This window comes from Hyaena hyaena, unplaced genomic scaffold (assembly GCF_003009895.1).
Source record: "Hyaena hyaena isolate Hyena2069 unplaced genomic scaffold, ASM300989v1 scaffold_60, whole genome shotgun sequence".
In the NCBI taxonomy this organism is placed as follows: Eukaryota; Metazoa; Chordata; class Mammalia; order Carnivora; family Hyaenidae; genus Hyaena; species Hyaena hyaena.
In genome coordinates, this window is record NW_024080692.1 from 892,955 (window position 1) to 908,225 (window position 15,271).

Below are 15,271 nucleotides of genomic sequence, written 5' to 3' on the forward strand. Positions count from 1 at the left end.
CCATGGTTTGCCATTGCTTTTGGAATAAAATGTCAGTTCCTTGTTTTCGACTTCTAGAGCCTGGATCCAGCTTTCTCTTCCAACCCATTTGGTACTGTGTTTCCTCTTGTCCCTTTACACTAAGACTTCTGAGACCACATATAGTCTGCTGCCTCAGAGCCTTTGCACTTGCTATTTCTCATCTGCAGTCTCTTCCCCAGCCACTGACCTGGACATCCTTTTCTTACCCTTTGGTTCCTAACTCAGTACAGCAGAGAGCTCTCCCTAACCACCTTTCCCAATGGGTTTAGCTTCCATTTTCTTATTCTCTATATCCACATACAAACTGTTTTCTCCTTTATGGCTCTTCCCATCTCTAGTTACATTGTGTGCTTGCTTCTTTGTCTGTGTAGCCCACCAGCCCATGTGCTCTAGGAGTGCAGAGGCTTCTATTTAACTCACTGTACATATATAATTCTAGCACATCACTGATGCATAGTGGAGCTCAATAAATGTTTGTTGAATGAATGAAAGAGCTCAAGCTTTGACTTATAGGCAGGGCATTAAATCTAATTTGTTGCTTTCAAAATCCAATTTTTCATTTGTATTTTACGTAGCAACAAGTGGATGATGTGACTCCTCAACTTCTTTCCTTTTCTTTTAAATGAACCCAATAATGGAATCCAGGGAAAAGCCAGAGATGATAGGGATTAGTTACACTGAGAATACTGTCTTTCTTTCAAGCTTCCATGAGACCCTATTGCTTTGAACTTCCTAGAATGGCTTACACTAAAGAGGTTTCCAGTACTATTCTGGCAAATCAGAGACCCTGGCTGCACTTCGGAATCATCTGAGAAGCCAGTATACTGGCTGGTTGTCAACCCTGTAGTTTCTGATTTAAGTGGTCTGGGGTGCATCATGCATACTAGAACGATTCAGGCTGTCCAGGAGATTCTAACGCGTGGCCAAGGCATCTCACCGAGGGAAGTTGTGGACCAAAGATGGACAGATGCAGTGAGAGACTGTTTCAATCATTTTGTCAGTTGTGAATTCTATCTGCCACGGTGTTCTTAGGGCAACATCTCACAGATTAGTTAACGGTGTCTTATAAGATTTTTTATTATGAAAAAAGCCCATTAGCTTTTCTGACAAATGTTCCATTGAAACAGTCTGTCAGAGGTTAGATTCACTATCTTAAGATGTCAAGATTCTTCCAGGTAAGTCTACTTCCAGATTATTCATGAGGGGAAAGAATGATTGGCAAGTGAATAACTTGTGTTTCTGTTTAGTGTCTCTTGGCACTGGTCACATCCACTGGTGGTTGTCTGCCTTGACTGAAGGTGTCAGCGACCAGTCTGGCCTCACCTCTTGTGCTTTATCTCCCTCTGCAATCACCAGCTCATGTTGTTATGGCTCTAGCTGCAGGCGGGTGCTCCTCCAGGTTCATAAGGTGAGCAGCGCAAAGTATGTCAGAAACTTTGGCTGCCTTAACTTGCACTCCTCATATTTGAAAGCTAATAATAAATTAGTAAGCAAAGAGTTATTAATAGCTAGCATGCATAATTAATATTAATATTTATTGATAATATTGATCAATATTCATAATAATAAATATGACAGCTAGGTCATTGTGAGTTTCCTACTTTCATTCATTTTCTACAAAGCTTTTTTGCTCAGTAATCAATCAATGTTTCAGAGCAGTAGATATGACCCAGAGTCTAAACCTTCTTGTGCCTTCCTCAGTTGGCCCGTTTTGTAAGAACTGATCTGTGCTACACAGCCACACGCCCTGTAACCCCTGGCTCTTTGGAGGATGGCATGGCTGGGAGCCCTGGCTGACACTTGGGGTATGTTTCTTCACCCATCTTTCCTGGGCTCAACTCCCACATCCTGGCTCCCAAGTACTGCCCACCATCTAGACCCTTCAACACTGTGGCTAAACTTTGAGGTGCCAAAAGATATGTGTGTTTTCTCCATTGGCTCCAGCTTTATGCAATCTCATTTATTGTCATAACCATTTATCCTTTGCACCTGAGCCCCCCACTGTCCCCTTGCATTAGGAAAAAATATCTCATTATTCAGTAGTCCTCACCCATTTTGATAATTTTTTGACACTTCCTTGCAACATCTGCACTATTGGTTGCATATATCTTCTTAAACACCCCCAAACTATCTTGCTTTGTCTTGGCAAAAATCATTTGAAATCATAGGTTTGATGCGTTACTTACATCTTTCCCTATTACACATGAAAATAAATCTGTAACTATTAACATAAAGTATTTTCAGACTATTTAGAATTTCTCTATAACCAGGGCACCCTTGCACTGCACTTTGGGAAATGTTCGCCTCAGGACTCCCACCCCGGGTGTGCTCACTCCTATCCCTGCCCTGCCCCTTTCTACCTGTCCTACGTGGGTCCCCCAGGCCCTATGTGGGGATAAAAATACTTAGAAGTAGTAAAAGTCCCTGCTTGGTGCAAGGTGCACACGTGCTCAGTACAAATGGAATTCATGTGATATGCTGGTTACAAGCACAGACTCTGGAGGGGACCTGAATTCAAATCCCAGCTGCTGCCTACTGCGTAAGCCACTACACTTCTCTTAGGTAGCTCAGAAAACTGCTGGGAGGAGAGAATAAATTAACATATGCTCAGAGCTTGGAAGAGTGTCTGCCCCTATAAATGGTAGACATTATTATAAGCTGTGAGTTCGGGCGACAGAAGTCTAAAGAAAGAAGTAGTCCATGAGTATACTAGGCATCCTTTCCTCTGAGAAAGAGTTGACTAGGGAAGCACAGCAGTGTACTCATCTTTATTTAATCTTGAGATCAGTACTCCATGTGTTTATTATATTGGGATATTAAGGCTTTATGAATCAGGTGGAAAAATTATATATATATATTTAACACACAATAATTTAAAATGGTATCTATCTGACATACTGAGATTTAATCATGCAAATTGAATATTTTATGCAGCTAGAATACTCTCAAAGAAATTTAGGGTATTAATTTGAAATTGAGTGATTTTAGTAATTATTGGTAGCTGTGCAAACATATGCATGTGCGTGTGCATGCATTGTGAATGTTTTGAATGGGCTTTCTGTTATTAGTTCTTTCTAAAGGACTAATAGTTCTTTCTAAATAACTTAGTTTAGAAAGAACAAATAGTTCTTTCTAAAATAAACTACTGGAATACCTAGAAATAAATTTAATTGAGAAAGGGAAAGAGCTGACCTGCACACTGAAAACCATAAGACATTAATGAAAGAAACTGAAGAAGATGTAAATAAATAGATATTCCATGTTCATGGATTGGAAGAATTCATATTATTAAAATATCCATATTCCTCAAGGCAATCTACAGATTCAGTGCAAAATTCCTATCAAGGTTCCAATGACATTTCCCACAGAAATAGAAAAAACAAATCTAAAATTTGTGTGGAACCTCTAAAGATCCCCAAACAGCCAAGGCAATCTTGAAGGAAAAAAAACAAAAACAAAAAAACAAAAAACAAAGCTAAAGGCATTTTGCTCTCTGATTTCAAACTCTATTTCAAAGCTGTAGTAAACAAACAATATGGTATTGGCATAAAAGCAGACACATAAATCAAGGAACAGAATAGAAAGCCCAGAAATAAATAAATTGACATACATATAAAGTCAATTAATTTACAATGAAGGAGGCAAAAATATACAATGGGGAAAGGACAACCTCATCAACAAATGACACTGGGAAAACTGGACCGCCACACGCAAAAGACTGAAACTGGACCACTGTCTTATACCGTACACAAAAATTAACTCCATGAATTAAGAACTTAAATATAATACCCGAAGCCATAAAATTCCTAGAAGAAAACAAAGGCAATAAACTCCCTGACATTGATTGATCTTGGTGATGATTTTTTGGATTTGACACCAAAGCAAAGGCAACAAAAGCAAAAATAAGCAAGTGAAAGGACATCAAACTAAAAGTTTTGCACAGCAAAGATAAAACAAAATGAAATAAACTCTAAATAGCCTCATCAACATGAGGCAACTTACTGAATGAGAGAGAATATTTCAAATCATATAATAAGGGGCTAATATCCAAAATACATTAAAAAACTCATACAAGTCAATAGCAAAAAACCAATCCAATAAAAAATGGGCAGAAGATCTGAATAGAAATTTTTAAAAAAGACGCACAGATGACCAACAGGTACATGAAGAGATGCTCAGGACCACTCATCATCAGGGAAATACAAATCAAACCCACAATAAGATATCCCTTCACATCTGTTAGCATGGCTATTATTAAGAAGACAAGAAATCATGAGTCTAGTGAGGGTATGGAGAAAAGGGAATCCTTGTGCACTGTTGGTGGGAATGTAAATTGGTGCAGCCTCTGTGGAAAACAGTATGGAGGTTCTTCAAAAAATTAAAGATAGAACTATCATGTGATCCGGCAATTCCTCTGCTGGGTATCTATCGTAAGAAAATTAAAACACTAATTTGAAAAAGCTGTAAACCCCCCCCCCCCCCCCCCCGCCATGTTCATTGTAGCAACCTTTATAGTAGCCAAGATATGGAAACAATTTAAGTAGTTGTCTTCCTGTGGATGAATGGATAAAGAAAATGTGGTATATAGATACAATTGGATATCATTCAACTGTACAAAGGAATGAAGTCTTGCTATTTGTGACAACATAGATGAACCTTGGGGCATTATGCGAAGTGAACTAAGTCAGACAGGGAAAGACGAGTACATGTGATCTCACTTACATGTGGAATATAAATAACAAAAACCTGAGTTCATAGATACAAAGGAGACAGATTGTTGGTTGCCAGCAGTGGAGGTGAGCACAACAGGTGAAGGGAGTCAAAAGGTATAAAAAATAAAATGAGGGGTGACTGGGTGGCTCAGTCAGTTAAGTGTTCGACTTTGGCTCCGTCATGATCTCACCACTCATGGGTTTGAGCCCTGCATCGGGCTCTGTGCTGACAGCTCAGAGCCTGGAACCTGCTTCAGATTCTGTGTCTCCCTCTCTCTACCCCTCTCCCACTCACACTCTATCTCTCTCTCAAAAATAATAAATGTTAAAAAAAATTAAAAAATAAATAAAACACAATGAAATAAACTCCAAAACTGTTAAATAAAATGAATATGTTTTTGTATATAACAACTGTTTTTCCAGGTCATAATCTGAACGATATTTTTCTCCTATTTCTATTTCAAAACAGCACATGTATCAGCTATGTCATTTTAAAACTTCTTTATTTATTACAGTTCACTGAACATTATCAATGACACTTATGAGGAGTAACAAAGGAACAGCAAATCTGCATTTGAATAAAACATCTCAATTCTAATTCTGAAACTGATTCAGAAAAAAACATATTTTAGCACAATAACAAGCCATTAAATACACATCATCATTAGGCTGTGTCTCTTACGAAAACATTCATCGATGTTAAGAAAAGGTATTCAGCTGATACTGAGAGAGAAGATTCTCTTAAAAACAATGGTGTGTTATCACTGCAATATTGTAGGTTTTTTTTTAAGCAATAGCTATATCCTTGGAGATAGAATGATCAAATTTATTTCCTGAAGCTCTTTTAATACGTTGTAAATTCTAATAAAAATTTTATAAAGTGATTCAGGCGATAAGATTGTAAAGATTTCTTCCTGAAGCTATTTTGACGACCTCTAAGGCCAGATAAGGATATGTGAAATTCTCTATCGTCAGATGGGAAAGGCTTAGCATGAGGACCAGGATTCTTGGCTTCTCCTCCAGCGACTTGAGCTTATTGGTCATTGTGGCGTCTAGTTTGCTCATTCGTTCATTTGGGAGAGTCACATCAGACCTAACGCCAGGTAGAGTGATAGGTTTTCAAATGCTGTGCAAAATTTCCCTATACTATCTAAACACTCCCAACCCATAATTTTCTCAACTGATCAGCATTTTTATCATTATCTATGTCTACTAGATCAATCTCCCAACTCAATAAGAGATAGTTCCTCTCCCACATCTCCTGCCTGCGTGGATACCAACATTACGTTGTGCCCAGGATTGTGGTTCAAAAATCCTCATTGTCACAGCCAAAGAATGGACTAACCCCATCAGAATAACTAATTGCGGACCCCAACCTCGGTGGACACACATCCCAAGTCTCTGCTCCGTCTGTCCTGGAGGGAGCCGACTCGTGAGGAAAAGCCAAAGTGGGTCTCAGAGCTCTGCAATCACCTGGAATTTTCAAAGGCAGCAGCCCTGTGGGAGAGGCTTCCCTGGCCACTGTGGTTGGCAAGTCCATGCCTTCCGGATAGATGGACACGGGGATGTTTTCAGAAGCATAGTTACACCCTGAAAGGCTCTTAACTTCCGGCACGTTGTCACAGTACTTCGGAGCGGGGGGCTGATAGGCCTGATAGGACACTTTGGTGGTGGTGGTGATCACCGTCTGTAGTGCGGGAGCACCTGCCGGGGGAGTCGTGAGGTACCTGCAGGGAAGCTCTGTGTTATAACAGGGGTGAGTGGCGACAGCCTGGAACTGTCCATGGTCAGTCCTCTCCGCAAAACCAGGTTTTCCAAGAGCTGATTTCCAGCCATGCTGTTTACCCGCGAAATCGAAGCTCCTCTCAAAGCTGCTGTATGAGTTGATGCTATATTGCAGTGCATTTAGATGGACCCAGTCCTTGTCATTTGGGATACTGCTGGGATTTTTATAAAGGGTGGGATGTGCGCTTGGATTTGTGTAACTAGAACCTGCCAATTCATAGCTGCAAGGTGCCCTGGGCAAATAGATTCTTGGGTTTGGATATTTCTGAAAGGGTGGCATTATGTCTGCTTGAAAGGCGGCGAGGTCACAGGTAGCTTTGTAAGCATCCGAGTTGGGGAAGGAAAAGCAAGGCTGCCCTGGAATAGGGAAGCCGGTGTCAGTAATTATATCAAACTCTTCTGGATCTTCCAAGGAAGGCATGTTGTTGAAATGTCCACTGTTGTCTTGATTCTCCCCAGGCTAAAAAAAAAATGATATAAATTGTTACTTGTAAATAAAAATGTAAATTACATAGGCAAACGCATCTGTAACAGTAGCCAACCAACCGAATAAGAACAGATTCCAGGGGCACCTGGATGGCTCAGTTGGTTAAGCCTCTGACTTCAGCTCAGGTCATGATCTCACAGTTTGTGAGTTCGAGCCCCGTATTGGGCTCTCGGCTGTCAGCACAAAGACTGCTTCAGAACCTCTGTCCCTTTCTCTCTCTGCCCCTCACCTGCTCTCTCTTGCCCTCTCTCTCAAAAATAAAAATAAAACCATTAAAAAAAAAAAACACTTCCAATTAGTGGGTTCTGTGTCGTGAGCATGGTACTGCTTGGGTATGCGATTTGGGCACATGGTCCAAGGACTGTAGAACTTAAGCTTACTGCTGAATGAAGAGGGTTCATGGGTAGTCAGGAAGGGTGAGTCTGACTGGTAGATGGTCCTGTGTTTCCTCATCCTAGGTTTATAATAGCGGAGACACAGAAGCCTGACACAGACCCGGGTTCAAATCCTGACTCTGTCCCTCATCAGTTGATCAAGTTACTTAACCTCTCTGAGCCTCAGATTCCTATTTTAACAAAAAGAAAGAATTAAGACTGTTGAAAAAGAAAAAATAAAGTTAGCACAATTGATCTGGTTTCTCTGAGCATAAATAGAAACTAATGTTTAGCCTACCAGAGCCTCTTACCCTTACATTGCAAGTGCTGAGAACTGTAGGTAACTCTAATTGGACAAATAAAAGTTAGTACAGGAAAGATAAGTTCGAAGAAAAAATAAAATCGGCAAAATTGCAAAAAAAATGGGGCTCAAAAATAATAACCTCCTCTTTAGGCTTTTGTTACCATTTTGTGTGCAAAAGCTCTTAGACACATGTGCCTGGTACATAGAAACTGCTCAATCATCAGTCTCTCTTATCCCCAGACTAACACTGCCGGCTTGGTGTGCTTTGGTTGAAAAGCCAGACTGGATCAAGTTGCCCCAAGAAATGTTATCTGTTCTATGTAAATAATGCCAAGGCTCCTACCCTCTCAAGGATGCACCGTTAACTCACTGTTGGTATGCACATATTTCTCTCTTTATTAAAAATGGATAACTGCCCTTGCATCAGAATGTCAGCACACATCTTCACATCATCATTGAGAGTAGAGATGGTTTGCTTTTGTTTTTTAAAAAGAAGAAATTAGAATCCCTATCCAAAAAGGGGTGCCTGGGTGGCTCCGTTGGTTAAGCATCCAACTTTGGCTCTGGTCATGAACTCACACTTTGTGAGTTCAAGCCCCCCATCAGGCTCTGCACTGACAGTGTGGAGCCTGCTTGGGATCCTCTCGCTCTCACTCTCTCAAAATAAATAATGAGTAAACTTTAAAAAAATCTATCTAAAATGTTGATTCAATGACATTTGGTTGGAGATATAATTTTCACATAAAATCAAACCTTTCTAAATAATGAAGTTCATATTTTACATAATTGTCAATGCATTTTGTGATAACAATGAACACAGGCCACAGCATAATGTCAGCTCCCCATTACCTCTGGTTCTCGAATTCTCTTTTTCTGGGGTTGGTAAAAAGAGGTCATTTGTCTCTTGATGGTACTTCTTCTAGCTTCTGTCTCTGATTTGCTCTCTGGTCTTGGGTGATCGTGAACTCCCTTGGCCTGCATTAATAAGGAAATAAACCATACATTTGTTCTTTGGAAACTTGCTACGTCTGTCAAAAATTGAATACACCTTTCCAAAGATCTCAAGTTGTTGTTCTTTTTTTTCACAACGACAGAGGAAAAAAAAATTAGTGAACAGCATCAAGAACAGAAATCTTAAAAGGTTACCTGGCAATCCTTTCACCATCCTAAGTCAGCTATAACTATAACTTGGTTTAGAGCCCTTACAGAGCACACCCAAGGTGAGCTCATTCGTAGGGGCACCGAATTCTGACCACAAGGCTGCATTTGGATTAGTTCAGAGATCCTAAGGCACATGGCAGGCGGGCTGGTCCCTACAATCCACCACAAACTGTAATATTCCCCTCCCCTCACTTACTTGAAAAAATATCGCGTTGCCATCTAGCCGCCAGAAGTTGGTTACAGGGTACCCGCTGTGCCCTCGACAGGGGATCAACTCCAATGCAGAATGGCAGTTGGGACACACTTTCTCTGCAAAGCAGAGGGAGACAAAGATCAGGAACAACTGGAGCTCAGCCTCTTTCGAAGGAGGAAAGGGCACACCTGTGGGGGGCGGGGGAGGGAAGAGAAGTCGAGGCCAAAAGGCCCTCCTCACTCTGTTGCTTCAGCCGTGCCTTGTCGCAGATGGCGGGCCGCAGCTGCAGGCGGGAGCCGTCGGGCAGGGCGCAGCCCCTGGCGCACACTACCACGCCCAGGCACGACTTCTTGAGGATGTGACCATTGTGGTTGTTGGTGTTGCGCATGGCCCAACCGCTCAGGTGGCGCTGGGCCTTCTTTTCGTCGCTGCGGTAGATGAAGCGCACGTAGCCGTCAGGCCACTCGCAGAAATGGTCGAAGTGGGCCGGTTCCTGGAAAGGGAAGGGAAGGACGGTGGGGTTGATCTGGCCAGCACCTCACACGGCACACTTTTAATTTGTCCTGAGCACGTTAGAGTGAAAACAGGTCCCTTTTCATTCCCGGGATGTCATAAAACGCAGAAACTGTACTGTCACAAAATGTCACCTGCCGTTCTGTTTGCTGATTATCCTCCGAATGGTGTCCATGTAATAGTTCATCTAGCCTTTCAGAACTCACACGGACAATAGGGACTTTTATTGTTCCCATTTATTCCAATAGTACATGGAGACCAGAGAGGTTAATTGCTGTGCCCAAGGTCACAGTAAGACCTGGCTCTCAGATTTGACCCCTAACAGTTTGATTGCAGAGCCTCTTTGCCTGACCGTAATGGTATACATACCACTTCCGGTTATCTTTAAATGTTAAATTAAAAATGAAGACATTTTGGGGCACCTGGGTGGCTCGGTAGGTTAAGTGTCCAACTTCAGCTCAGGTTATGACCTTGTGGTTTGGAGTTCTAGCCCTGGGCCGGGCTCTGTGCTCACAGCTCAGATCCTGGAGACTGCTTCTGATTCTGTGTCTCCGTCTCTCTCTCTGCCCCTCCTCTGCTCTCTCTCTCTCTCTCTCTCTCAAAAATAAATAAACATTAGAAAAAAATTTTTTTATGAAAACATTTTTCAAAGTAAGCATCAAAGTGCCAGGGGAAAAAGTAACTGGAATGCTCTATCACTGAAATGCAATTCAGTCTGTAAATATCTCTACTTTGATCCAGTGCTTTTTCTTTGAAAGCTCTTGCCTTTACCCCATACCTGTCAGTCACATCGGTAGTGATACCCGGAACAACACTAGAGAGACAACAGCAGCTCTTCTTATTCCTCCCAACTTTGCTCTCCACGTTTATAGGGACACTGTGATGGAGGTCCTAGTCATCAAGGTAAAGCTCAGGGTGGAGCCTGCTGGAGGGTTGGGCCTCTCCCCAGGGCAATGTGGATTGTCACTCTCCTCAACAAAGAGCCCCATGGCTGAAATAATAAATTATATCTAAAATACTGAGCACTCGAGGGCACCTGGGTGGCTCCATTGGTTGAGCATCTGACTTCCGCTCAGGTCATGATCTCACAGTTCGTGGGTTCAAGCCCTACATAGGGCTCTGGGCTGACAGCTCGAAGCTTGTAGCCTGAGTCTTGGATTCTGTTTCTCCCTCTCTCTCTGACCCTCACCCACTTGTGCTCAGTCTCTCTCTCTCTCAAAAATAAATAAGCATTAAAAATTTAAAAAAAAACTGAACACCAAGCGAAATAGGTTAAGTCCATGATTTCACTCACATGTGGAATTTAAGAAACAAAACAGATGAACATAGGGGAAGGGAAGAAAACATAAGAGAAAAACAGAGGTGGGGGAAGCACAAGAGACTCTTAAATACAGAGAATAAACTGAGGGTTGCTGGAGGGGAGGTTGGTGGGGAGACGGGCTAAGTGGGTGATGGGCATTAAGGAGGGCACTTGCTGGGATGAGCATTGGGTGTTATACGGAAGTGATGAATCATTAAATTCTATTCCTAAAATCATAAAACAATAAATGAACAAAATTCTGAGCGCTGCTTCAATATTCATGGTTGGTGGTCTTTGTCCATGATATGTGTTATCTATACTCCAATGTCTTTGTTGTGTAGAAGTTTAATATAAAATTGCCCTTTACTAAGCACTTAATATTTACCAGGTGCTATCTAGGGTAGGAGTCAGCACACTTAGAGTCCTTGGCCAAATCCCCTCTTGTCACTTGTTTTGGTACACAACTCGCAAGCTAAGAATGATTTTTATATTTTTTAATGGCTGGGGGAAAATCCAAAGATTTATATTTTGTGACACACGAAAATTATAGAAAATTCAGGGGTACACGGGTAGCTCAGTCGGTTAAGTGTCAGACTCTTGAGTTTGGCTCAGGTCATGATCACACAGTGGTGAGATGGAGCCCTGCATCGAGCTCTGCACTGGGCATGGAGTCTGCTTGAGATTCTTTCTCTCCCCATTCCTCTCTACCCCACCCTGTCTTGCTCAAACTCTTCCTCTCTCTCTCTGTCTCCCTCTCTCTCTTTCTTCCTCCTCCCCCCTCCAGAAAAGAGAAATTTATATAAAATTCAAAATTAAGATCCATAAAGAAAGCAGTCTGGGACATGGCCATGCAAATTTGTCTACATATTGTCTATGACTGTTTTTTTGTATATGGCAGAACTGGGCATTTGGCACGGAGACAGTATGGCCTGCAAAGCTACATTACGAAGTATCTATGATCCTCACAACAGCCTTCCATGATGGGCATCCATACCCTTATTTTGTAGATAAGGAAGCGGAAGTTAGAGAGATAACCTTCTATGGTGGCATAACTGGTATTTAAACAGATCTATGGTGGCCAGACCCCACTGGCTTTACCGGTATGATAGAGGCTTGGAAGAGGATTATCATAGTATTAAGTCATTTGCACCTTCTCTCTTCCCCCCCCCCCCCAATCCAAAGAAATTAGATCTAACATTTGCAAAGCAAAACCTATTCTCAGTCCGACAATTCTGACTTGGATGCATCGTTAGTAGTATACATTCTAACAGTGATAGGTAAATGCACATTTTTGGTTCCAAAACCACAGGGATATTGTCGAAATCTTTGTTATGACTAATAGGCATCATTTATCTTTTCTCAGAAATATTGTAATTGAAATAAATTAATACATTGACTTAAGGTAAGTCCCAAATGAGATATATAATGATGTACTATCAACTCTAATATCTAAATGCTAATATCTTTATTTTTAAAGTGAACATTTCAATCTAAGGATCTTAGTAAAATAGACAATAGACTCTCTTCTTTCCAGAAGAGAGTATGCCATTAGCGTCCCCCTATAGGGGGACTTTCATGAGAGAATCATGCCTCCCATGTCTCATACCAGCTACCAAAGCAGTAGTGACACTGAAAATGAAGCCACAGAGGTCATATTCGAAAATCAAAACAAGAGTAGAGGACTCCAGGATTGAGCTGCATTTGTTCTAATGTGTCAGCACACATGCACATGCAGACGAGCATGCACACACCGACCATGACAGGAAATCTGGGTGATAGTTTAAGATTGTTATCTAGTTCCACCACTTGATGACAGGTCATCTTAGCCTGAAACTAAGGCAAATTTGGGAACTATCTCAAGGTCATACAGCCAGTGTAGCTCTTTCCCCTTCAGTTAGCCAGAGCAAGGGTGGGATCCTGTTTTTCCACTTCTATTTCCCAGTGCACCTGCCCTTTTAAGAGATTACACTCACTCCTTGCTTAAGAACCAGGCTCCCAAAGGAAAAATAATTCACATTTGCATCAAAAGTCTAGAAAATGCTTGAAAGAGGAGCCATCTTTCCACTATTTGAAAGTGGCTCTTTTCAAGATTCGATTATTTTCCCTATGAAAATTTTCTGGATGGAAGTCAGTGAGAACAAGGTGTCTTTGCTATGCTGTGGTCCACTTTCACACAAATGGTACTGGGTAACTGTAAAGTAGCAGGCTTTAAACCTAATTACTACAGGTGGCTCAGGCAGTTAAGGATCTAACTTTGGCTCAGGTCATGATCTCGTGGTTCACGAGTTCAAGCCCCATGTCGAGCTTTGGGCTGACAGCTGGGAGCCTGGAGCCTGCTTTGGATTCTGTGTCTCCCTCTCTCTCTGCCCCTACCTTGCTCACACTCTGTCTCCCTCTCTCTCTTTCTCTCAAAAATAAACATTAAAAAAACTGAATTACTACGCATATATACATCAAAAAAAGCGCTCATCTCTTTGAGAGGCTACTTGACTTTGCTAATGAATTGCTACCCATCTGAATATCAATATGGCACATCATAGATGTTGAATAAACACCATGTCTCTTACCCCTATGCCACAACGTCGCTAGAAGTCCACCATTGCAAATACTTGGAGCCACTCCTCTTTCCTTCTACCTAAGCCCAGGGCTTCAAAGGCATTTCCTCAGTTTTTGCCCCAAGCCAGTATGACCAAGAATAACTGCCCAGCTCATTTCCTGGACTTGGCCCTAAACTACATTGTTCCATCCAAACAAAACAAAATAGAACAAATTCACCCTAACAGGAGGTGATTTCCCTGTCATTAGAGCAGTAAGCTCAGAAGTGACATCCGAAATCTGGATTCCAGAGGCTCTCTGTGCCTATGGTCTTGTTAGCATGACCACCCAGGCAGCCCCTAGCGGCTGCATAAATGACTCAAGTCATGCTATTTGTTTAAGATGCGGGTGGCCCCGATTGATAGTCTTGATAGTTGCATCTTACAGTTTTGCTGCGTGAGAGGCAGTGGTATCCACATTGGCTGAGATTCTCTGTTACCCTTCTCATGAATTTCAAAGAATGGATCAAGAAAGAATCACCTGATTTCTATCTGGGATGAAGGAAAGTGAGACGGGCATCCTGCTCTCACCAGATGACTGGGAACTTGGGGCCTGACAGTTGCAGGGCTATCGGTGTGTTTCAGCCAAGAGCAAGGAAAGAGCTGGGAGAAGGCGTATCACTAAACGCATCTCTGCTGTTTGTGAGTCCCTCTAACCATTGAGGACTTTCCAGGGATGTGGCAGTGGAAGGAGAAGGTCTCTCCTGAGTCTCTGCAAGAACTTGAACGCCACCAGCCCTTTCTTGGATGGCCCAGAGCCACACGCGCGCCCACAGCCGGGTTCACGTACCTGAGGCATCTGTGGATCGTTGATGTCCCAACTGAGCTTCATTCCGTAGGAGCACACACAGTCTTCCTTCTGCCCTGCTTCGGCCAGCATCTGCCCCACCTCGCCTGCGCTCGCCGCCAATGATCCTGAAAAACAGAAGAAGAAAATCTAGAGATGGGTGATGTTTTCCTCTTAACAAATGTATTGGATAGAGGAGACAGAGACAGAGATAGAGAATTTATTTAGAAATCCAGAAGTGGTGAAGGCGGGTTAAAGAGCCCTGTTCTCAGCCGCGGTGCTGAAAGGTCTCCACTCGGTCCGCAGCGTGGGCTCCTGACAGCTGCCCGCGCGTTTATAAAGACACACCTCCCCCTGCACCGCCTTTCCTCGCTCGTCGTCAGCTCGCGCCCTCCTGCCATCTGCAAGGCCAGTCACCCCTCCCGGACAGAACTGGGAACGGAGGGGGAGGTGGCCCCGAGCCCTCGGGAACGTAAAGCCAAGATGTCAAGGTGCGAGACTGGCGGTGGGAAGTTGGAATGTCTCTTTGAAGTTGAAATCTTTTTATTTATTTATTTTTTTTGGTCTCCTAACCTCGCCTCGCCTCTGCCATTTCGGATTGGGTTTCGATGCAAGGTTTTGAGATAGACGCTTTCCCGGCAAGTCCCCCTGAGAACCAGTACGCAATTCCTAGGCACCGTATTTAGGATCCTTGCTGTCGGGTAACTGCGCCCGCGCCTGCTAGCCTTTGGCCCGCGCGCGCTCTCTGGCTCTCTACTCTTGCGGTTGGGAGTGTCTGGGAGTCAGTGCTCGTTTGGGGGGTGGGGGGTGGGGGGGTAGTGGTGTGACGGAATGCCAAAGGTCCCCATGAGCTCGCGGGCCTGGGTGTCCTTATGCTCTGGAGGGGCTGCGTAGGGACGTCGCCCAGTGGGTGAAGAGGCCCGGAAAGTGTACCCGGAGAACGTTAGGGGAAGATGAGCCACAGGTTGCTGGTCGGGGAGGGAGGTGGTGCTCTCTGCGGGCCCTGGGAGCTTAAGCTCCTGCAGGACATTTATTAGCTC

The 15,271-nt window shown here is 43.0% G+C and overlaps 1 protein-coding gene across 1 annotated transcript; it reads right to left on the minus strand.

Annotated features, from left to right (window-relative positions):
- Positions 1-6,039: 6,039 nt before the first annotated feature.
- On the minus strand, positions 6,040-14,324 carry GCM2 (glial cells missing transcription factor 2). The gene is made up of 5 exons (XM_039231835.1): positions 14,235-14,324; positions 9,278-9,530; positions 9,041-9,153; positions 8,533-8,658; positions 6,040-6,978 (listed from the first exon to the last, which is right to left on the minus strand). The coding sequence occupies exons 1-5, from the start codon at positions 14,322-14,324 to the stop codon at positions 6,040-6,042; spliced, it is 1,521 nt and encodes a 506-aa protein (XP_039087766.1).
- Positions 14,325-15,271: the final 947 nt, after the last annotated feature.

Excerpts from the sequence above, each read along its gene's own strand:
- GCM2 (XM_039231835.1), bottom strand. The coding sequence starts at position 14,324 with ATGCTGGCCGAAGCAGGGCAGAAGGAAGACTGTGTGTGCTCCTACGGA. Across the intron at positions 8,659-9,040 it reads GCAACGCGATATTTTTTCAA|GCCAAGGGAGTTCACGATCA; the intron begins GTAAGTGAGGGG and ends TTATTAATGCAG. Across the intron at positions 6,979-8,532 it reads AGAGAATTCGAGAACCAGAG|CCTGGGGAGAATCAAGACAA; the intron begins GTAATGGGGAGC and ends TTTTTTTTTTAG.